General features: G+C 34.8%; 1 protein-coding gene and 1 long non-coding RNA gene across 13 annotated transcripts; one reads left to right on the plus strand and one right to left on the minus strand.

The window, feature by feature from the left end:
* Positions 1-2,415: 2,415 nt before the first annotated feature.
* Positions 2,416-6,848, minus strand: LOC131627574 (uncharacterized). 12 transcript variants are annotated; one of them, XR_009291531.1, is made up of 6 exons: positions 6,671-6,846; positions 5,379-6,580; positions 3,697-5,222; positions 3,170-3,599; positions 3,032-3,089; positions 2,416-2,765 (listed from the first exon to the last, which is right to left on the minus strand). It is a non-coding gene; the product is annotated as an uncharacterized LOC131627574 (long non-coding RNA). The 12 variants fall into 12 exon arrangements; XR_009291514.1 differs by having other exon boundaries at positions 2,416-3,599; positions 5,379-6,337; positions 6,448-6,580; positions 6,671-6,847; XR_009291515.1 differs by having other exon boundaries at positions 2,416-3,599; positions 5,379-6,371; positions 6,448-6,580; positions 6,671-6,847.
* Positions 6,849-22,580: 15,732 nt separating this feature from the next.
* Positions 22,581-23,258, plus strand: LOC131627608 (UPF0057 membrane protein At4g30660-like). The gene is made up of 2 exons (XM_058898449.1): positions 22,581-22,741; positions 22,962-23,258. The coding sequence occupies exons 1-2, from the start codon at positions 22,652-22,654 to the stop codon at positions 23,103-23,105; spliced, it is 234 nt and encodes a 77-aa protein (XP_058754432.1). The 5' UTR covers positions 22,581-22,651; the 3' UTR covers positions 23,106-23,258.
* Positions 23,259-23,941: the final 683 nt, after the last annotated feature.

Genomic DNA, 23,941 nt, shown 5'->3' on the forward strand with positions numbered 1-23,941 from the left:
TACGGACAATTCTCAAAGTACCGTAATTTACTGATAAACCGAATAAGTTATCCAAGTCCAAACATAATCTGATTAAATAGACTCATCGCAATTAACTCCATTATTAGATTAACCAATTAATATCAAACTATATTAATTTAATTCACTTTTATTTCTATTCCATTTCTACTTTCTAGCAATCTATTGCTCAAGACCATTTTTATTGAAAAGAATATCGCGCTAGCTTTCTAACGCTTCGAACGGTACTCAAAACGGATTCACGGTTTGAAAGTTATGAATTTGTAAAGTTTCAACGAAAATGTAAACACTGACATCCTAAATTGACAACTCTAAACATATTAGAGTTACACAAAACAATTAAAGTATGACTCTTAATAATTTAAAACGACTCTGATAACTTTGTTGACAACTCTAACGGAATTAAAAATTACTTGAATTAACTCGTTAATCTAATTATTTTTCTCTAAGTTTAAAAAAACAAATTAGATTAATTCTACTTAACTTAAGTGGTAACACAGAACCATACTACATCTCATAGCCTGACATATAATTGACATACTGATTGTAATTCAAATGGCTACTGTAGCGCATAGACAATTTCACAAAGAACAAATGATATACCTACTCATATTTGTCTACAGTAGCGCATACAATTTCAAAAAAAAGAAGGTATGCATGATACAACTACTTATATATAGAACACACCCATAATTATATAGTCATCAAGATACCTCACTACACACTTTTACATATAGGGAAGGTGCTGACATCTAATGCTATCTCTCTACAAAATAATCATCACATTAGATTGATTACCATGTCTACAACCATACTAGGATAACACATATGGTTTTTGTATGTAATACTTGGCGCCGTCTAAGGTGAGCGATGTGCCTAGGTCTCTCACGTGAGAGACCTTTTTTTCCTTTTTTTTTTCTTTTCAAATGAATAAGGGCCTTTAGATTGAGTGTCTATACTATCACTCACTGCACTATCACACACAATATCATCACCATCCTGACACCTCTCTTCTGCAAATTTCCCTTACATGTCCATCTATCACATCTTCCCTTGTTCTTCTTCATTTTCTACGACCATTATTCTTCTTCATTTCTTTTCCTGCAACCAATTCTCTTCTTCATTTCTTTTTCTTCAGATCCAATATTCATTTCACATCTTCCCGAGTCCAACATTCTCTCTATCTCTTCTTCCTCAATTTCTCATGATTTTGCCTCAGTTTCCCCAGTTCTTTATTCCTTCTCGTTTTTTCCCCGATTCCTCATTTTACATTTTTGGTTTTTAGCTACTCATTTAGGGTTTTTTGATCTGTCAATCTTGAAGCCCGATTCGAAGATGGATGGTTGTGATGTACATGAAAATCGGTGCTAAAATGGGACTCACTGTTTGTAGAACTTGGGATTTCAACGATGGTCACTTTGATGAACAAGTTTTTCAGATATTGTTGTTTGACGGAACTACCGCGTCGGACCGCCACTGCCTGCATCAGTATTTTTTTCCCAAGGTTTGTCATGGTCGTTTTTGCGGTAACTGTATATTTTTTAAAATTTTGTCTAATGCAAGTGGTTGTTGTGCACTGTTGTAAAATCCGGGATATTGATTTAGATTCATGCTCATAATAAAAGAACTGTAGTGTAAGTTGTTTTGTTTAGCATTATTTTTGAAGGATGGAAATCATGCTAACTGAGGATTGGTATGGTGACAGGCTTTGAATTATGTCATAGAAGAAACAAGGCAAAATGGAGTCAAGCTGCTTCTTAGCTTAATAAATAATCTGCAACTATATGGTGGGAAGAGTCTGTATGTCAAATGGGCGTGGCAAGAAGGGGTAGGATTAAGCGCATCCAATGCAATTGAGTAAAAAAATTATTTTAAAGTAAGTTTTTGCCTAAGAGTCGAGTCAATAATCCTCTTTATCGTAAGTAGAAGGGTTTTCGAATGTACCTCATTGTCACTGTGATAAAAGGTGTCCTCTATGCCGAACCAACACACAGTTGAATCCAAGAAGACATTATGTATTTGTTTATTCAGTAAGGTTGGTAAAAATTCATTTTTCCATTTTTTATACATGTCTGAATTCCATGTTAAGAAGTTTATATTTTGATGTTTTTGGGGATGACCATGGAAATTGCAAGTATTTTATTTGGAAAGATGAATGGGATGAAATCGTTGAAGCTCAAACAGAGACATCGAAACGAGAATTTAATTGGAATGGAGGTTGGAAGATATAATGCAATGGATGATATGTGGACATGAAGTTTGACAGTTTGGTTGTTGACATGAAGTTCATGAAACATTTTTATCTACATCGTTTATGATGCAAATGTTGCTTATGGCGGTGTGTCATTACTCTATGCAATGTATATTAAAATATTTGAAGTAAATGACCGGTTATGGTTAATGGTGTATGACAAAAAATTGAATTGAAATTGTGTTAATCTTGTGTTTGACAGTACCAAATGGAGGCATTCATTTACACCAATCTTAACATGTCTTGAAATTTAAAAAGCAGTGACTTAATAGTTTAGTTGACACCAAAATAAAAGGTTGACAAACAATAAGTCTTCAAACATCAATAACCAGTCTTCATTCATTCTTCTTCATTTGTATTGATGTGAACCTCAAGGTGGAAGCATTGTTGTTGAAATGAAATTCATGGATGAATATTTTCGGTTCAGTCAATGTTACACCATTTTTGCAAACCTTGTGGCATCTCAGTGCAATTCCTCTGCATCATTTTCGCAAACCTGTAGTAGAATGAAGATTTTAAATTCAGTCAATGTTACACCACACAAAGCTATCAAAACATACAAAGATTACACTAAAAAAAGCAAGGAAAATGACATTTGGTCATTTGGTTCATCTAGTGATCAAACTTCTAAGCAGCATTCAATAGACTTTGTTGCTGGTGCTAGTGATGGTGAGAGTGCGCATTTTGCTAGTCAACAAAAGAAAAATAAAAAAAGAAAAGCCGAGGAGGGAGTTTGTTTCAATATTAGAAGATGATGTAAACCTCAGTGTATATGGTCACAAACAGCACTAGCTACGGCAACAACATGGCCAATGCAAACCTGACAATTTCCCAAAGTTAAAGCCATGCGGGAAAACGAAATAGAGTTGTTGATCCACCAGTTGATGCTAAATAGATCACCTCAATCAAAGCATGTAGATATGTTGCACACCCTTTTGTGATTGGGGAGAAAGACCGAACAAATGTGTATGACAAGCTTAAAGACTATAATAACTAGCACCATAAATTATGGTCAATAAATGGTATGTCAAATACACATGTCTCATAAGCTTTGGAGCATCATTATTTCCAATAGTGCATTTTTTAGAAAATCAAAGCGAAAGAATTGAACTCTGCAGAACCTTGGTCAAGCTTTGATATAATATTCTGCTACTTTCTTTGGAGCTTTAACTAACATGCACTTCAATTAACATGTTTAATATAGTGATATATTCACAAAGTATATAACTGACAGCCATATGATGATATATAATGAGTTGTGCAACGCGAAACTGCATCTCGAAGATTGTACTCTTTCCTGCTATCACTTGTCCATTGTCCTCCATCCATACTGCATAATCATAAAATTCAAAACATTATTCTTGTTACTAAGCATTGAAATGAAATTATGAAAATGATGTATTTACGTGTAGATAAAGCATACTCACCCAACCACAAAGAAAGAGTAGCCATCAAGATGATAGCTCTGAAGAATGTCTTCATCGTTTTGGAAAACAATCTCTACATATGCTCTGTAGTCAATTTGCATAACAGAAGTGTCGGTGTATATACCACTGCCACTTGGTCTATCAGATATACTACCAGGACGGTAAACATCTGATATCTTGAAAAAGTCAGCTAGCTTAAGAGGAGTGTCAGGGGCAATATAAGACACACTGTTAATAGTGTAGCTTTGCTTTCCATTCACTTGTCCAGCGGAACTTTCAAGTAAAAATTAATAAAACTTTGGAGAAATATTAATAAAACTTCAAAGCAAAAATTGTGGCAGGATACCTTGTGGCTTTGAAGTTAGAATCATATAACCCCAAACATGCTCCTTACCTATCTTATAGTTCAGCACGGAATATCCTCTTCGAAAATAAGACAAATATGTTTCGGCCTTGTCTTTGATTTAGCTAACGCGGTTGATATGGAATACTCCTCACATCAATTGGCTTAAACAATTCAAAGACATGTATCACAGAGTTTTATCAACTTCTATATGCATCATTTAATTGTAACATCACAAGTTTCTTTATAACAAAAACATGTTCCATGAAAAAGTTAATTTAGCATGCCGAGATTAACATAATATATTTGTACCATACAATATTGTTCTAAATATCTCTTATTGCTCCAATTCTGTTACCTTTAAATAATTTTTTCGAGGAATTTTGATTGCAATAGCTCTTAGTGAGCTGCAGTATTTTTGGTCCATTGTATTGAATTTTATGAACTATATATATAGCATCATACAACACAGTTTAAATTTAGTACCTCCATAAAGTATGCAAAACGATATGACGTAATCATACCATCACCATGCGACAGACCTTTAAGGATCTTACCATTAGGATGCCCTTTTGATGTATAAGCACCTGCTTGACAAATAAAATTGGAAGCAACCTGTATCCTCGCCATTGTTGCTCTGCTGCTACATTATAGGCCTTGAACGATAACACGAGCGCTCCGATAAGAGCTGATCTGCAACAGATTTATTTTGCCACTTTGTTTTTTGTAGCTCAGCCCTTGTAATCCCAACATACAACTTGCATTTTCTGCTCACTCATATCGGTTTTCATATAACTATTGGAAATCCTTCTGTCTGAACATTAACATCCTCGTCTTTACCGTTAATGACCTCATAGAATCTGAAATCGGTCATTAAGCATAAGAATCATGGCTTGAACAGGTTTAAGTGATTAACACGATAGAGGAAGTAATTTCCTTAGTAAACAGACGTAATTTTAGACCATGGATAAGGTAAGAATTACTTATCTTTTAATGGCGATATCGGCACGGTGATACTTGACTCATCATAATTGGTGTGAGTTCCTTAGCAATAACATATCTCCTTGCCTTCTTCCAATTCACAACTGGATAGACTTTCCATTTTATTCTCATGCCAAACCGACAACGAATCTTGCCGGCTAGTATGAGACCGGAAGCTTTCGTGGATGTTTCCATTCACTCCCTGCTTTTGTGGTCAAAATCAAATAGGGAACATAATAGTTCTATGGCAGGGAACACGTACATCAATCCAAACATTAAACATCCAACCAACTCAAGTAAAAAAATGATTAAAAAACGCAATAACCTTAAGAGGAGAAAAAACATATTAAATACAAACCTGGTATAATCTCAACAGCAGAAGGAGTTGTAGCTTCGGAAACTTTGTAGTCTTGAATGAGCAACAAATTTTTGATTCACGAGTATTCTACTAATAACAATATAAAAGTAAGAATAATGAATAAAATAAGTATTCTATTGCATAAAATTTTGTTGATATTAACCTAAAAAAATCCATCTTAATCTGTTTCCAATCTAAAGAGAGAATACAAAAATGGAGTGAAGAGAGAATAACCTGCGTTATAAATTTCGGAAGTATGAAGAGAGGAAATCGAAGAACAGCAAACAGAGAAAGTAATGTCAAAGTTCTAGCAGGTGTCAAATCCATATCATGGTGAACTATAAGGTGCATACCACATGAACAATAAATAATGGCCGCTAATAAGTAACAACAGGGATAATAGAGTCAGGGAATTTGCATGAAACATATGTATAAGTATCACATTCAAGTTGAAAGAACCAGTCTAATATTTTACTATCTATCAGTATTTCTTGAGTCAAATTGAAATTGAGATTGAAAATAAATTTATCATACTAAGTTTACTAATTGATGGCTACTAGCAAGAATAACCATAACTCAGATAGGAGCTATTCCAAAACTTACTTAAAAAAAAAGACAATGATGACATTTGAACCAAAATGGTAAATAAAAGGAATGAGTAATATTAGTATATCCAAAAAAATTACTTAAAAATGCCAAAAGTTCATCTCTCACGGTTGGTACAATTCAGGCTACAAGAGGGGCGGAGAGGATGAATGGAAGTGTCGCTTGGTGAGTGCTGGAAGTGGAAAATCTGTTGATCAAATATTTGTGAGCTGGGAAGAATTTGAAGATTTTTAAAACTCTATAAATACCTATTTTAATTCAAATTCTTCTTGCTCCTCTTATGGAAAAACACCGCTTACGATATTCTATCAGTATTCCGGTTTTGATCCTATAACTTGAATCATCTGATTTTGCTGCCATAAGTAACACATCAGAATCGTCTCCTGTCTGATAGAAATTAAGCTGAAATAAAATATCAAGGTTCTCTACCTACACAACTACGTAAATTGAGGAAAAAACTTACTTTAGTGGTAACAACAGGAAAGTTGAATTTGATCCTTTCAGCTTCACCCTTTAGAATCTTAGAAATCATAGCAATTCTTAGAGAAGGTAGTATTCCGCTGAATACGATAAAATGCAAGTGAGCCGAAACATACCTGTCACAAAAACATACGATTATTAACATTTTAAAAAATCAAACTGAAGTAAAATGTATCTAATTCGAGGAAAAGTAAAATCAGGATCACCGTAAATATGAACATCAATGATATCTTCATTATAAATCTTTGGATTTAAATCTTTTTTCAATTGCTGAACATCCAAGATCATTGTAGACACTAATAGCTCTTTGAGAGAGTGGGAGCTTTGAGAGAGAGATAAGATAGAACACAGAGAGAATGTGAAGATATTACATTAGTGGTCTAGAAAATTCTGAAACTATTAGTTTTATATAATTAAAATTTGTTTTCGTTTAAGTTGAAAACAGAAGAGGGAAATTTTTAGAATATGAGAGGGAATGGAAAAATAAAAGCGGGAAACCTTCAAGCATATAAGAGGGAAAGGAAAATAAATTTTAAAATTCCAATTTTTTAAAAATTCATTAATAAATTTATATAAAATATATTTTATTATTATATTTTATATATATATATATATATATATATATATATATATATATATATATATATATAGCATATGAAAATTAATTTTAATTAGAAAAAATAATTTTAATATATATATATATATATTTATATATATATATATATATATATATATATATATAATACTTATAAAAATTAATTAAGTTATTTCTTCAACGTCATATTGTTATTGCTTTTTAATGGGTGATAATGATAAATTAAATGGTTAGAATAAATATGTCTTAAAATCAAGCATTAAAATTAGTAATTGAAATATAAATAGAAAGACAATGCACTAATAATATTATTTAAATTTTTCTTAAAAGTCAATATATATAAAAGGAATGATTAAATTCCAGTCATAGCTCACACTAATAGCTACGGTCAATTAAACTTTTGATATATTCTAATTTAATGATTATAACTGACCACTTAATGATTCCAAAATAATTTTTAAAATTAGAGTCTCTCAATTTTGATAACAAATAAATTTTAATTTATCCAATCATAATACCTTATCATAAAATAAAATATATTTTTTCCCTATTTTAAAAAAACTCAAGTTATTATTTATTTTAAAAATTGTGACTCTAAAAAAAATAAGGACTTATGAGTTATGATGCTGAGTATTTCAATAAAAATCATGATTCATAATTAAAAAATCAATTTACTCTCAATTTTAAAAAAATTCTTCATATTTTATTTAAATAAAATTCTATTATTAGCAGCATTTTATTTTTTTTCAAAAAAAATAACTACATGTTATTTGCTTTTTCTTAGAAATATTTGTTTCAAATACGTAATTTTTAATATTTCACAATCATCAGTTGAATCCCTGACATGGTTAACACTTAGTTGACCATCATCAGTTTATCTAAAACATACTTCACACATAATTCACCTTCATCAGTTGAATCCCTGACATGGTTAACACATAGTCGAACATCATCATTTCATCTGCAACACGCTTCACACACAGTTCACCATCATCAGTTGAATCCCTGACATGGTTAACACATAGTTGACCAAAATCAGTTGACTTCCTGACATGGTTAACACATAGTTGACCATCTTCAGTTCATTTGTAACACGCTCCACACATAGTTCACCATCATCAGTAGAATCCTTGACATGGTTAACACATAGTTTGACATCATAAGTTAAATCCCTGACATGGTTCGCACATAGTTTGACATCATCAGTTGAATCCTTGACATGTTCCACACATAGTTTACCATCGTCAGTTGAATCTCTGACATGTTCCACACATAGTTCGACATCATTAGTTGAATCTCTGACATGGATCACACATAGTTCGACATCTTCAGTTGAATCCCTGACATGGATCACACATAGTTCCACATCATCAGTTTAATCTCTGACATGGTTCGCACGTAGTTTACTATCATCAGTTGAATCCCTAACATGTTCCACACATAGTGCGATATCCACAGTTGAATCCCTGACATGGTTCACACATAGTTTGACATCATCAGTTGAATCCCAAACATGGTTCGCACATAGTTTACCATCATAAGTTGAACCCCTGACATGGTTCACACATAGTTTGACATCATCAGTTGACTCCCTGACATGGTAAACACATAGTTTAACATCATCAGTTAAATCCCTGACATGGTTCACACATAGTTTGACATCCTCGGTTGAATCCCTGATATGGTTCACACATAGTTTGACATCATCAGTTGAATCCCTAACATGGTTCACACATAGTTGACCGTCATCAGTTGAATCTTTGACATGGTTCACACATAGTTTAACATCATCAGTTGACTCCCTGACATGGTTCACACATAGTTTAACATCGTTAGTTGAATGGTTCACACATAGTTTGACATCATTAGTTGACCCCCTAACATGGTTCCCACATAGTTTGACATCATCAATTGAATCTCTAACATGGATCACACATGGTTTTACAACATCAGTTGAATCCCTGACATGGTTGCCACATAGTTTACCATCATCAGTTGAATCTTTGACACGGTTCACACATAGTTTACCATCATCAGTTGAATCCCTGACATGGTTCACACATAGTTTGACATCATCAGTTGAATCCCTGAAATGTTCCACACATAGTTCGACATCATCAGTTGAATCTCTGACATGGTAGACACATAGTATACCATCGTCAGTTGAATCCATGACATGTTCCACACATAGTTCGACATCATCAGTTGAATCCCTGACATGGTTCACACATAGATTACCATCATCAGTTGAATACCTGACATGGTAGACACATAGTGTGACATCATCAGTTGAATCCCTGACATGTTCCACACATAGTTTACCATCTTCAGTTGAATCCCTGACATGTTCCACACATAGTTCGACATCATCAGTTGAATCCCAGACATGGATCACACATAGTTCGACATCATTAGTTGAATCCCTGACATGGTTCACACATAGTTTACCATCATTAGTTGAATCTATGACATGTTCCACACATAGTTTACCATCGCCAGTTGAATCCCTGACATGGTTGACACATAGTGCGACATCATCAGTTGAATCCCTGACATGGTTCACACACAGTTTGACATCGTCAGTTGAATCCCTGACGTGGTTCACATACAGTTTGACATCGTCAGTTGAATCCCTGACATGGTTCACACATAGTTCACCATCATCAGTTGAATCCCTGACATGGTTCACACATAGTTTGACATCATAAGTTGAATCCTCGACATGTTTCACACATTGTATGACATCATCAGTTGAATCCCCGACATGGTTCACACATAGTTTGACATCATCAGTTGAATCCTTGACATGGTTCACACACAGTTTAACATCGCCAGTTTAATCCCTGACATGGTTCACACACAGTTTGACATCGTCAGTTGAATCCCTGACATGGATAACACATAGTTCACCATCATCTGTTGAGTCCCTGACATGGTTCACACATAGTTTAACATCATAAGTTGAATCGGTGACATGGTTCACACATAGTTTGACATCATCAGTTGAATCCATGACATGGTTCACACACAGTTTTACATCGTCAGTTGAATCCCTGTCATGGTTCACGCATAGTTGATCATCTTCAGTTGACTCCCTGACATGGTTAACACATAGTTGACCATCGTCAGTTCATCTGTAACATGGTTGACACATAGTTGACCATCATCAATTCATCTGTAACATAGTTTACACATAGTTGACCATCATCAGTTTACTCACTGAAATCGTTAACACATAGCTGACCATCATCAATTCATCCCAAACATGGTTAACACATAGTTTACCATCATTAGTTGAATCCCTGACATGGTTAATCCATAGTTGACCGTCATCACTTCATCTGTAACATGGTTCACACATAGTTTACCATCATCAGTTGAATCCCCGACATGTTTTACACATAGTTTACCATCGTCAGTTGAATCCCTGACATGGTTCACACATAGTTCGACATCATCAGTTGAATCCCAGACATGGATCACACATAGTTTGACATCATCAGTTGAGTCCCTGACATGGTAGACACAGAGTTTGACATCATCAGTTGAATCCCTAACATGGTTCACAATAGTTCGACATCATCAGTTGAATCCCTGACATGGTTCACGCATAGTTTACAATCATCTGTTGAATCCCTGACATGGATCACACATAGTTCAACATCATCAGTTGAATCCCTGATATGGTAGACACATAGTTCGACATCATCAGTTGAATCCCTGACATGTTTCACACATTGTTCGACATCATCAGTTGAATCCCTGACATGGTAGTAACATAGTTCGAGATCATTAGTTGAATCCCTGACATGTTTCACACATAGTTCGACATCATCAGTTGAATCTCTGACATGGATCACACATAGTTCGACATCTTCAGTTGAATCCCTGACATGGATCACACATAGTTCCACATCATCAGTTTAATCTCTGACATGGTTCACACGTAGTTTACTATCATCAGTTGAATCCCTAACATGTTCCACACATAGTGCGATATCCACAGTTGAATCCCTGACATGGTTCACACATAGTTTGACATCATCAGATGAATCCCAAACATGGTTCGCACATAGTTTACCATCATAAGTTGAACCCCTGACATGGTTCACACATAGTTTGACATCATCAGTTGACTCCCTGACATGGTAAACACATAGTTTAACATCATCAGTTAAATCCCTGACATGGTTCACACATAGTTTGACATCCTCGGTTGAATCCCTGATATGGTTCACACATAGTTTGACATCATCAGTTGAATCCCTAACATGGTTCACACATAGTTGACCGTCATCAGTTGAATCTTTGACATGGTTCACACATAGTTTAACATCATCAGTTGACTCCCTGACATGGTTCACACATAGTTTAACATCGTCAGTTGAATGGTTCACACATAGTTTGACATCATTAGTTGACCCCCTAACATGGTTCCCACATAGTTTGACATCATCAATTGAATCTCTAACATGGATCACACATGGTTTTACAACATCAGTTGAATCCCTGACATGGTTGCCACATAGTTTACCATCATCAGTTGAATCTTTGACACGGTTCACACATAGTTTACCATCATCAGTTGAATCCCTGACATGGTTCACACATAGTTTGACATCATCAGTTGAATCCCTGAAATGTTCCACACATAGTTCGACATCATCAGTTGAATCTCTGACATGGTAGACACATAGTATACCATCGTCAGTTGAATCCATGACATGTTCCACACATAGTTCGACATCATCAGTTGAATCCCTGACATGGTTCACACATAGATTACCATCATCAGTTGAATACCTGACATGGTAGACACATAGTGTGACATCATCAGTTGAATCCCTGACATGTTCCCCACATAGTTTACCATCTTCAGTTGAATCCCTGACATGTTCCACACATAGTTCGACATCATCAGTTGAATCCCAGACATGGATCACACATAGTTCGACATCATTAGTTGAATCCCTGACATGGTTCACACATAGTTTACCATCATTAGTTGAATCTATGACATGTTCCACACATAGTTTACCATCGCCAGTTGAATCCTTGACATGGTTGACACATAGTGCGACATCATCAGTTGAATCCCTGACATGGTTCACACACAGTTTGACATCGTCAGTTGAATCCCTGACGTGGTTCACATACAGTTTGACATCGTCAGTTGAATCCCTGACATGGTTCACACATAGTTCACCATCATCAGTTGAATCCCTGACATGGTTCACACATAGTTTGACATCATAAGTGGAATCCTCGACATGTTTCACACATTGTATGACATCATCAGTTGAATCCCCGACATGGTTCACACATAGTTTGACATCATCAGTTGAATCCTTGACATGGTTCACACACAGTTTAACATCGCCAGTTTAATCCCTAACATGGTTCACACACAGTTTGACATCGTCAGTTGAATCCCTGACATGGATAACACATAGTTCACCATCATCTGTTGAGTCCCTGACATGGTTCACACATAGTTTAACATCATAAGTTGAATCGGTGACATGGTTCACACATAGTTTGACATCATCAGTTGAATCCATGACATGGTTCACACACAGTTTTACATCGTCAGTTGAATCCCTGTCATGGTTCACGCATAGTTGATCATCTTCAGTTGACTCCCTGACATGGTTAACACATAGTTGACCATCGTCAGTTCATCTGTAACATGGTTGACACATAGTTGACCATCATCAATTCATCTGTAACATAGTTTACACATAGTTGACCATCATCAGTTTACTCACTGAAATCGTTAACACATAGCTGACCATCATCAATTCATCCCAAACATGGTTAACACATAGTTTACCATCATTAGTTGAATCCCTGACATGGTTAATCCATAGTTGACCGTCATCACTTCATCTGTAACATGGTTCACACATAGTTTACCATCATCAGTTGAATCCCCGACATGTTTTACACATAGCTTACCATCGTCAGTTGAATCCCTGACATGGTTCACACATAGTTCGACATCATCAGTTGAATCCCAGACATGGATCACACATAGTTTGACATCATCAGTTGAGTCCCTGACATGGTAGACACAGAGTTTGACATCATCAGTTGAATCCCTAACATGGTTCACAATAGTTCGACATCATCAGTTGAATCCCTGACATGGTTCACGCATAGTTTACAATCATCTGTTGAATCCCTGACATGGATCACACATAGTTCAACATCATCAGTTGAATCCCTGATATGGTAGACACATAGTTCGACATCATCAGTTGAATCCCTGACATGTTTCACACATTGTTCGACATCATCAGTTGAATCCCTGACATGGTAGTAACATAGTTCGAGATCATTAGTTGAATCCCTGACATGTTTCACACATAGTTCGACATCATCAGTTGAATCTCTGACATGGATCACACATAGTTCGACATCTTCAGTTGAATCCCTGACATGGATCACACATAGTTCCACATCATCAGTTTAATCTCTGACATGGTTCACACGTAGTTTACTATCATCAGTTGAATCCCTAACATGTTCCACACATAGTGCGATATCCACAGTTGAATCCCTGACATGGTTCACACATAGTTTGACATCATCAGTTGAATCCCAAACATGGTTCGCACATAGTTTACCATCATAAGTTGAACCCCTGACATGGTTCACACATAGTTTGACATCATCAGTTGACTCCCTGACATGGTAAACACATAGTTTAACATCATCAGTTAAATCCCTGACATGGTTCACACATAGTTTGACATCCTCGGTTGAATCCCTGATATGGTTCACACATAGTTTGACATCATCAGTTGAATCCCTAACATGGTTCACACATAGTTGACCGTCATCAGTTGAATCTTTGACATGGTTCACACATAGTTTAACATCATCAGTTGACTCCCTGACATGGTTCACACATAGTTTAACATCGTTAGTTGAATGGTTCACACATAGTTTGACATCATTAGTTGACCCCCTAACATGGTTCCCACATAGTTTGACATCATCAATTGAATCTCTAACATGGATCACACATGGTTTTACAACATCAGTTGAATCCCTGACATGGTTGCCACATAGTTTACCATCATCAGTTGAATCTTTGACACGGTTCACACATAGTTTACCATCATCAGTTGAATCCCTGACATGGTTCACACATAGTTTGACATCATCAGTTGAATCCCTGAAATGTTCCACACATAGTTCGACATCATCAGTTGAATCTCTGACATGGTAGACACATAGTATACCATCGTCAGTTGAATCCATGACATGTTCCACACATAGTTCGACATCATCAGTTGAATCCCTGACATGGTTCACACATAGATTACCATCATCAGTTGAATACCTGACATGGTAGACACATAGTGTGACATCATCAGTTGAATCCCTGACATGTTCCACACATAGTTTACCATCTTCAGTTGAATCCCTGACATGTTCCACACATAGTTCGACATCATCAGTTGAATCCCAGACATGGATCACACATAGTTCGACATCATTAGTTGAATCCCTGACATGGTTCACACATAGTTTACCATCATTAGTTGAATCTATGACATGTTCCACACATAGTTTACCATCGCCAGTTGAATCCCTGACATGGTTGACACATAGTGCGACATCATCAGTTGAATCCCTGACATGGTTCACACACAGTTTGACATCGTCAGTTGAATCCCTGACGTGGTTCACATACAGTTTGACATCGTCAGTTGAATCCCTGACATGGTTCACACATAGTTCACCATCATCAGTTGAATCCCTGACATGGTTCACACATAGTTTGACATCATAAGTTGAATCCTCGACATGTTTCACACATTGTATGACATCATCAGTTGAATCCCCGACATGGTTCACACATAGTTTGACATCATCAGTTGAATCCTTGACATGGTTCACACACAGTTTAACATCGCCAGTTTAATCCCTGACATGGTTCACACACAGTTTGACATCGTCAGTTGAATCCCTGACATGGATAACACATAGTTCACCATCATCTGTTGAGTCCCTGACATGGTTCACACATAGTTTAACATCATAAGTTGAATCGGTGACATGGTTCACACATAGTTTGACATCATCAGTTGAATCCATGACATGGTTCACACACAGTTTTACATCGTCAGTTGAATCCCTGTCATGGTTCACGCATAGTTGATCATCTTCAGTTGACTCCCTGACATGGTTAACACATAGTTGACCATCGTCAGTTCATCTGTAACATGGTTGACACATAGTTGACCATCATCAATTCATCTGTAACATAGTTTACACATAGTTGACCATCATCAGTTTACTCACTGAAATCGTTAACACATAGCTGACCATCATCAATTCATCCCAAACATGGTTAACACATAGTTTACCATCATTAGTTGAATCCCTGACATGGTTAATCCATAGTTGACCGTCATCACTTCATCTGTAACATGGTTCACACATAGTTTACCATCATCAGTTGAATCCCCGACATGTTTTACACATAGTTTACCATCGTCAGTTGAATCCCTGACATGGTTCACACATAGTTCGACATCATCAGTTGAATCCCAGACATGGATCACACATAGTTTGACATCATCAGTTGAGTCCCTGACATGGTAGACACAGAGTTTGACATCATCAGTTGAATCCCTAACATGGTTCACAATAGTTCGACATCATCAGTTGAATCCCTGACATGGTTCACGCATAGTTTACAATCATCTGTTGAATCCCTGACATGGATCACACATAGTTCAACATCATCAGTTGAATCCCTGATATGGTAGACACATAGTTCGACATCATCAGTTGAATCCCTGACATGTTTCACACATTGTTCGACATCATCAGTTGAATCCCTGACATGGTAGTAACATAGTTCGAGATCATTAGTTGAATCCCTGACATGTTTCACACATAGTTCGACATCATCAGTTGAATCTCTGACATGGATCACACATAGTTCGACATCATAAGTAGAATCCCTGACATGGTAGACACATAGTTCTACATCATCAGTTGAATCCCTGACATGTTTCACACATAGTTGGACATTATCAGTTGAATCCCTGACATGGTTCACACATGGTTTGACATCATCAGTTGAATCCCTGACATGGTAGACACATAGTTCGACATCATCAGTTGAATCTCTGACATGGTTCACACATAGTTCGACATAATCAGTTGAATCCCTGACATGGTTCACACATAGTTCGACATCATTAGTTGAATCCCTGACATGTTTCACACATAGTTCGATATCATCAGTTGAATCCCTGACATGGTTCACACATAGTTTACCATCATCAGTTGAATCCCTGACATGTTTCACACATAGTTCAACATCATCAGTTGAATCCCTGACATGGTTCACACATAGTTCGACATCATTAGTTGAATCCCTGACATGTTTCACACATAATTCGACATCATCAGTTGAATTCCTGACATGATTCACACATTATTTTGGTTATTATAACTATGTGTTGTTATTATTATTACTATTATTACAATTATTTTGGTAATTATTATTATTTTTATTATTATTATGGTTACTATAACTATGTGTTATTATTATTATTATTATTATTATAATTAATAATATTATTACTAATATTATTATAATTTTATAATAATAATTATTATTATTACTATTATTATTATTATTATAGGTCAAAATAATTTATTTAAACATTAAAATAATTGTTTTAAAATAACTAATAATTTAAATGAACGTGAGATTTTTAAATTTATTATACATAATTTATTTTTTAAATTTAAAAAAAATTAAAATTAACGTGAGATTTTTTAAGGTAAACATAATTTGTTTATTAAATTATAAAAAATCAAATTCTACAAAATAAATTTAGTGTCAGATTTATTAAGTTAAACTTTATTTATTTTTTAAATTTAAATAAACATCAAGTTTTTAAATAAAAAACAATATTTTTTAAATTTAAAAAAAAATTTAACGTGAGATTTTATAAGATAAACATAATTTATTTTTTATATTAAAAAAAATCAAATTTTACAAAATAAATTTAGCGGTTAGATTTATTAAGTTAAACTTTATTTATTTTTTTAATTTAAATAAACATCAAGTTTTTAAATGAAAAACAATATTTTTTAAAGTTAAAAAAATTAAAACTAACGTGAAATTTTTTATGGTAAACATAATTTTTTTTTAAATTAAAAAAAAAAACAAATTTTACAAAATAAATTTAATGTCAGAGTTATTAAGTTAAACTTTATTTATTTATTTTATTCAAATAAACATCAAGTTTTTAAATAAATAACAATATATTTTATAATTTTAATATAAATTTTAAATATGCAGTTTTTTTATTATTAATTTTAATTTTACTAGTAATGTTTATATGTTAATGAGGTTGCATTTTGCAAAGATGATACCACTATTTCAATTTGCTCCACGTCCAGTTTTCATTTTTTTTTAATTTCTTCAGCATTCAATTAATGCTACAATCATTAGCTGCAAAATTTTTAACTTTTACTGTACCATTCAGACATTGGAAACAACAAAACACATGGACCAGCATTAAAGAGTTTTATTGTGTGTGTTGGGTACACCATACCATCAGCAACCCCAATTTAATCTAATGGTACCCTAATTTAATCCAATGGCTGAAAAGCATTTAAAACCAAAAAAAAAAAAAAAAATGAAGTCTCTCACGGTAAGAGACCTAAACAGGTCTCTCACCCTAGCCTGAGCCGTAATACTTAATTGCCACCTCTCAAGTAACAATTATTAAATATAGTTTAATATACATTTTAGTTATAACTACACATCATGAAATTAGAAATCTATTGATAATCATAGCATGATCCAATTTTGCACGCATCTAAGAACAACACCTGCTATATATACCAGACGTATGCAATACTAGTATAAATATTCTCACAGCATACCAACTATCACAATTAATCACATGGCTCAACACCTATAAAAACAGTGAAAATCAACTTCTCACAAAACACAAATACTCATTAAAATCTAACAATGTCAAAACCATAAAAATTAGGGATTTCAACCTAAACATGTCAAAACCTAGAAATTGAAGACAAAATTCCTAAATCATGTTAATCTACCCATTGACCCAATCATACTAACCCATAATAATAAGGATTCTCCCCCTTACCTCTTCAATTTCTTCAAAGCTAGCTTTTCTCTTTATTCCTCTTTTGCTCCTCTTCTCCTCCTTTCCTCTCTTCTCTTGAAATGAACAAGTTATGGTGTCTCTAACCCTCTCTAAACCCTTACTATATTATGTCTTAATGGGCTTAAGAAAAAAAACACCCAATTACTTCTATTTCTAATAAATAGGCCCAATTAGATATAATCTCTAATAACTCTATTAACCCATTAAACCAAATAAACACAATTATACGCAAAATTAATTAATTAAATTAATTATTATATCACATAACAATTAAATAAATAATTAACACACAAATGAGCCTAATAAAATATACTACTTATTACTCAATGTCTCATATTTTCTGTCTAATCTTAATTACTCAGAAAATTTCCAAAACGCTAAATATTAACTCATTCATATTTTTAATACTAAAAATATTAAAATTTTTGATTAAATATCGACCCGCTATCCCGAACCGATATCGACTAAATCGTCCCAAAACGCGAAAATCTCAAGAAACGTAAAAAATGACTAAATTAAGAAAATAATTATTAAAAACACCAAATAATATAATTACTAATATAATTAATAAACATATTAATAAAAATCGGGATGTTACATGAGGCACATGAGGCAAAGATGCTCATGATCAAGGAAGCAAATGTGGATGCTTATGAGTGGCTGCAGGCAATCCCCAAACACAAGTGGTGTAAGCATGCATTTCCTTTCTACTCAAAATGTGATGTTTTAATGAATAATCTTAGTGAATCATTTAATGCTACCATACTTTTGCAAAGAGACAAACCAATTATAACAATGTTTGAGTGGATCAGAAACTACTTGATGGGTAGGTTTGCAACACTTAGGGAAAAGGTGAATGCTTATAAGGGTTATGTAATGACCAAACCATTAAGGAAACTAGATAGAGAAATAGAGAAAAGTGCTAGTTGGACAGCTACATATGCTGGTAGGTTAACATTTCAGGTAACACATGTGCTTTTCACTGATAGCTTTGTAGTGGACCTAGAAAAACACACTTGTTCATGTAACTATTGGGAGTTGATTGGGATACCATGTAGGCATGCTGTAGCAGCCATTCATAGGAAAGTTGATGACCCAGTTAAGTATGTGCACAAATGTTATCTTAGGACCACTTATGAACACTGTTATAGTGAGGTGATAACACCTTTGAATGGGCAAAATAAGTGGCCTAAGACAGCACATCCTATTATCATGCCACCATTGTTCAAACGTGGCCCAGGGAGGCCCAAAAAACTACGCAGGAGAGAACCTGATGAGGCAAATCAAACCAAGTGGCAAAGAACAAATACATCCCACAGATGCAAGATATGCTTTGTACTAGGTCATAACAAGAGGACCTGCAAGAAAAATAAGCAAATAGTTGCTGTATCTGCTGCAAGAACATCACAAGAGGCTCCAACACAAGATGCTCCAACACAAGAGGCTCCAACACAACAGGCTCCAACACAAGAGGCTCCAACACAAGAGGCTCCTACTCAGGCTAGTCAAACAAGCAAAAAAAGGGTATTGGAACTAACTTAATTATTTCTTTTTTCCTGCATTTTTTAGTTTATGAGACTGACATATGTCTTATGAATTTTTTCAGGGGAGGCCTACAGGGTCTATCAACAAGAAAAAGAAAGATAAAGTGGCACCCAAGACAAAAAAATCTAAGACTGTTGAACCAGAATGTGATGTAGCTGCAAATGCTGTTCCTGATGCAGTTCCTGAAAAGGATGATGTCCAAGCTGATATTCCTATGCAAGATGATGTTCCAGTTCCTGATTCTGTTCCTGAAAAGGCTGATATACAAGCTGATATCCATGTGCAAGATGCTGACCCTGTTCAAGATGATGTTCAAGATGCTGTCCCTGTACAAGATGATGTTCAAGATGCTCCCAATACTGACATTAATGATTCACAGTCGTCTCTTAAAAAGTATTGTGGTATAGATGCTGAAACATTGGCTAAGATTCTTGATGATGATGAAATTCTAGATGTTCAACCATTGAATGTTGACACATCTCCTGTGAAAAGAACAGTCAAAACTTTTGTTGGTAAAGCTCCAAAGGTGGTCAAGAAAACTTCCAAATCCACTGCTTCTTCTTCATCCAGGCCAACATGTTCAGAACCTGTAAGTCTTATTTGGACACTTCACACTTTTTTAAATGACTGATTCATATAGATTAACTGTACTTGTTCATTATTACTAGGTCAAAAAACCAATCCAGAAGCATAAGCCCAAGAAGATTGTTGATATGGGTGTTCAAAAAAGGCAGAGTGACAGACTTAGGACCATAAAAACAAAGAATATACCTGGCCCTGGAAAGAAGCCTGATGACCCTTTGGTCATTTATGAAGATGAAGCAACCTCAGACCAATCCAAGGGTGGGAAGCAGTCAGAAGATTGGGAGGCCATTTGCAAAAGGATGACTCAGTAGGATGACTTAGTGATGCCATGTTGTTTAGTTTGAATGAACTCAGTAGGAAAAATGTTATGTTTGTAATGTTAGTGAGGCTAGTCCTCTAACTATTTTCATGTTACTGCTATCTGCCTTGTGTTTTGTGAACATATGTATCAAAACTAATGTTATGTCAATGGTTTTTTGTGCAAATTTTGGAGACCAATTATAAGTCATTAGTAGGTGACTTTATATGACAAGTACTGATCAAATTTTATGGTCAAGTATATGTGTTTTACAGGTCGGTTTAAAGATGAATTATATGTCACTTTAATGACACATTTTATAGTCAACTATATGTCAAATTTTATAGTAAAATATAGACAAAATATAGCCAAATTATAGACACATATATGTCAACTGGTGTAAACAAAAAAACAGATTATAATTGAATGAGAATAACTGATACAACATTAATACATATTGGCCATAAAAAACACACTGATACAACAAAACATTACATCCAACTCACATTACATCCAACTCAGATTAACAAACATTACATTTAACTAATTCAAATTCAACAATTAACAAACTCAGATTTCGTACCAACAACATTACATCCAAAATGATCATTCCAAACACTGATTCAACAATTACATTTCCATAGAAAATACAAATTGACTATTACAGACACAACAATACACCAAGTCTTCATCTTTCCATACACAACATCTGACTTTATCTTCACCTTCAATTTCTTGTTCTTCTTCTGTGAAATTTCGTACAACTCTCTCATAGTTTCAAGAGAAATTGATACCTCCTTCATCTTGCTCTCATGATCTGACATTTCGTGAACACCGGTTCGTTGAGCAATATCATCATCCCATATAAATAAGTTACAAGTTTCATCACCTTGCCAAAATGGACATCTCCAAAACAGGCGCCCTTTGTTAGCTCCATTCTTACAGTAATACGAAGTCATACGAGCATCACACGCACATCTCCTACCTGGACGTGTACTCACACTTGATGAAGATGTTGGCTTCGTTCTCCTAGACGAAGATGACATCGTGAGATTGCAAGCGACGTATTCAATTGAGCGACTAACTCAAACGAAGCAAGAGAAGGAAGCCAAAGAAGGGATTGTGAAATTTGAGAGTGTGGAGATGAAGAAGGAAGCTGCAGAAGAAAAAGCTGCAAAAGAAATTAGGGTTAAAGTTTTTTCACGATCCCCTTATGTCTAAACACAATTGTCCTACGTGTCACCAATAAAAACAGCTGTAAAAAAAAATTCACACCTTTGGCATGACACGTCACCCTCCGTTAGTGGAATCTAACGGGAGGGACTCTTAATGGGGACGGAAAAACTTACAGGGACCAAAGTTCGAAGGAAATTTTTGTAGGGACTAAAACTGAAAAGTGCCATATTTACAGGGACCTCATACATATTTAACCCTTTATTTTTTCCCTTGTGAAGACAAAGTGTACCTTTTAAATATTCATTTATAGAAATATTTTAAAATGCGTAACTTGTTAGACTTTTAGGCTATGTTTGCGAGTTTGGAGGGGAAGGGAGGGGAGGGCTTTAAAAAATAAGAAGAATTGGGTGAAAAGAATAAAAGGATTTTGAGTAGGAGGGTTTTGGAGGGTTTGGTTTTATTCATAACACCAAAAACCCCATAAAATGGGGGAACTCAAAAATTATATTGAAGGAGGGTTTTGGAGGGTTTTGAAGGGCTTATATAAATTTTCCAAATATCTTTTAGGTTGTTATACTATTTTGAAAATTAAAAATTTTGTAATGATTATGACTCTTTTATCATTCTAAACAAAATCATTTTTTCAAAAAATGTCAAATATTTCTCTATATTTTTTTAAAAATTCGTTTTCGGAAGTCTTCCCCTCCCCTCCCCTCCAAACTCCCAAACATAGCCATAGTTATTATCACTCGTTCGATTAGGATTTTAGGATAATCATCAACAAGAAGCAATAGAGTTCATCTGAAAAATGCCTTCACGCTGTGAAATTTGCTGCGAGGTTATGATCGCCGTCTTGCTCCCTCCACTCGGCGTTTGTCTCCGCCATGGTTGCTGCACTGTACGTACTCTCTCCATCACTTCCATTCGGATCTGCTTCTCTCACTTGTTTTCCCCTTTTTTTCTCAAAATTTCAGTTCTGAGTCGAAACCCGTTGAATAAAATTATCAATCTGAATTTCATGATGCTGTGATTAGTTTTTTGTGATTTGTTATTGCAATTCGATTATGAATTTGATAGATCGAAGATTTTGATTTTGATTTTTTTTGAAAATTTTGCAGGTTGAATTCATCATTTGCTTGCTGCTTACTATTCTAGGTTATATTCCTGGTATAATTTATGCTCTTTATGCGATTATCTTTGTTGATCGTGATCAGTACTTTGATGAATATAGGCGTCCTTTGTATGCACAATCACAATACTAGCAAAAATAGTGTGTGTGAGTGTTTTTGATTCCACGACGAATCGAATAGTTGTTTATGTTGAGTTTCATGACTTGTGTTCAACTCTTGAATATGTAATGGATATCAGTTGAATTTTATTCTTATATGTAATTCTTATTGAGATTGGACTTGGTAGATTTTGAATTTGCATTATTTGTTTGATTGTGTTTTAGACATTCTATTGCGGAAATTATACGGGAACATGATTGTTGATTGTTTAGTTATATATAAGTACCTATGTGATCAACTGGAAGAAGCTGATATTGCTTGGTTGGACGTCATCACTAGGGTTTGAATCTTGGTACTCACAGTTGTGTATATGAGTTTCTAGTAGTTATTACCATTTCGTCTATAACCTAGAAGATTGTGTGATAGAGGTTAGGGGGGTTGAAATGGTGTTGATGGCTAGCTTGATAAATGATTAACTACTAAGAATAAGTTTATACATATTTGTTGATTGAACTCAATTCCTCATAGGATTACCTGTTCTTTTAGTCTTGGCTATATTGATAATCAGGATTCTTGTATGATGCTTTGTGCCTCTTGGTTTGGCTTAATACAGTAACATCAATACATCTATTCCTCAAGTAATTTAGTAACGGCAAGACTTCAATTCCTCAAGTTATATAGAAATATTTTGTATAATCTTCAGTTCTTGTAAGGAGAGTTGACGATGATTTCTTGTCGGAGAGTTGACAAAGGTTTCTTCAAATCTGTTCCACGAGAAGATTGATGATAACCGAAAAGTCTTTATAACTTTAAGTGCGTAAGATAGTAAGATGTCATGAACAATTTTATGACTTGTTAAATTGTGGAGG

Source organism: Vicia villosa, linkage group LG1 (genome assembly GCF_029867415.1).
Source record: "Vicia villosa cultivar HV-30 ecotype Madison, WI linkage group LG1, Vvil1.0, whole genome shotgun sequence".
NCBI lineage: Eukaryota > Viridiplantae > Streptophyta > Magnoliopsida > Fabales > Fabaceae > Vicia > Vicia villosa.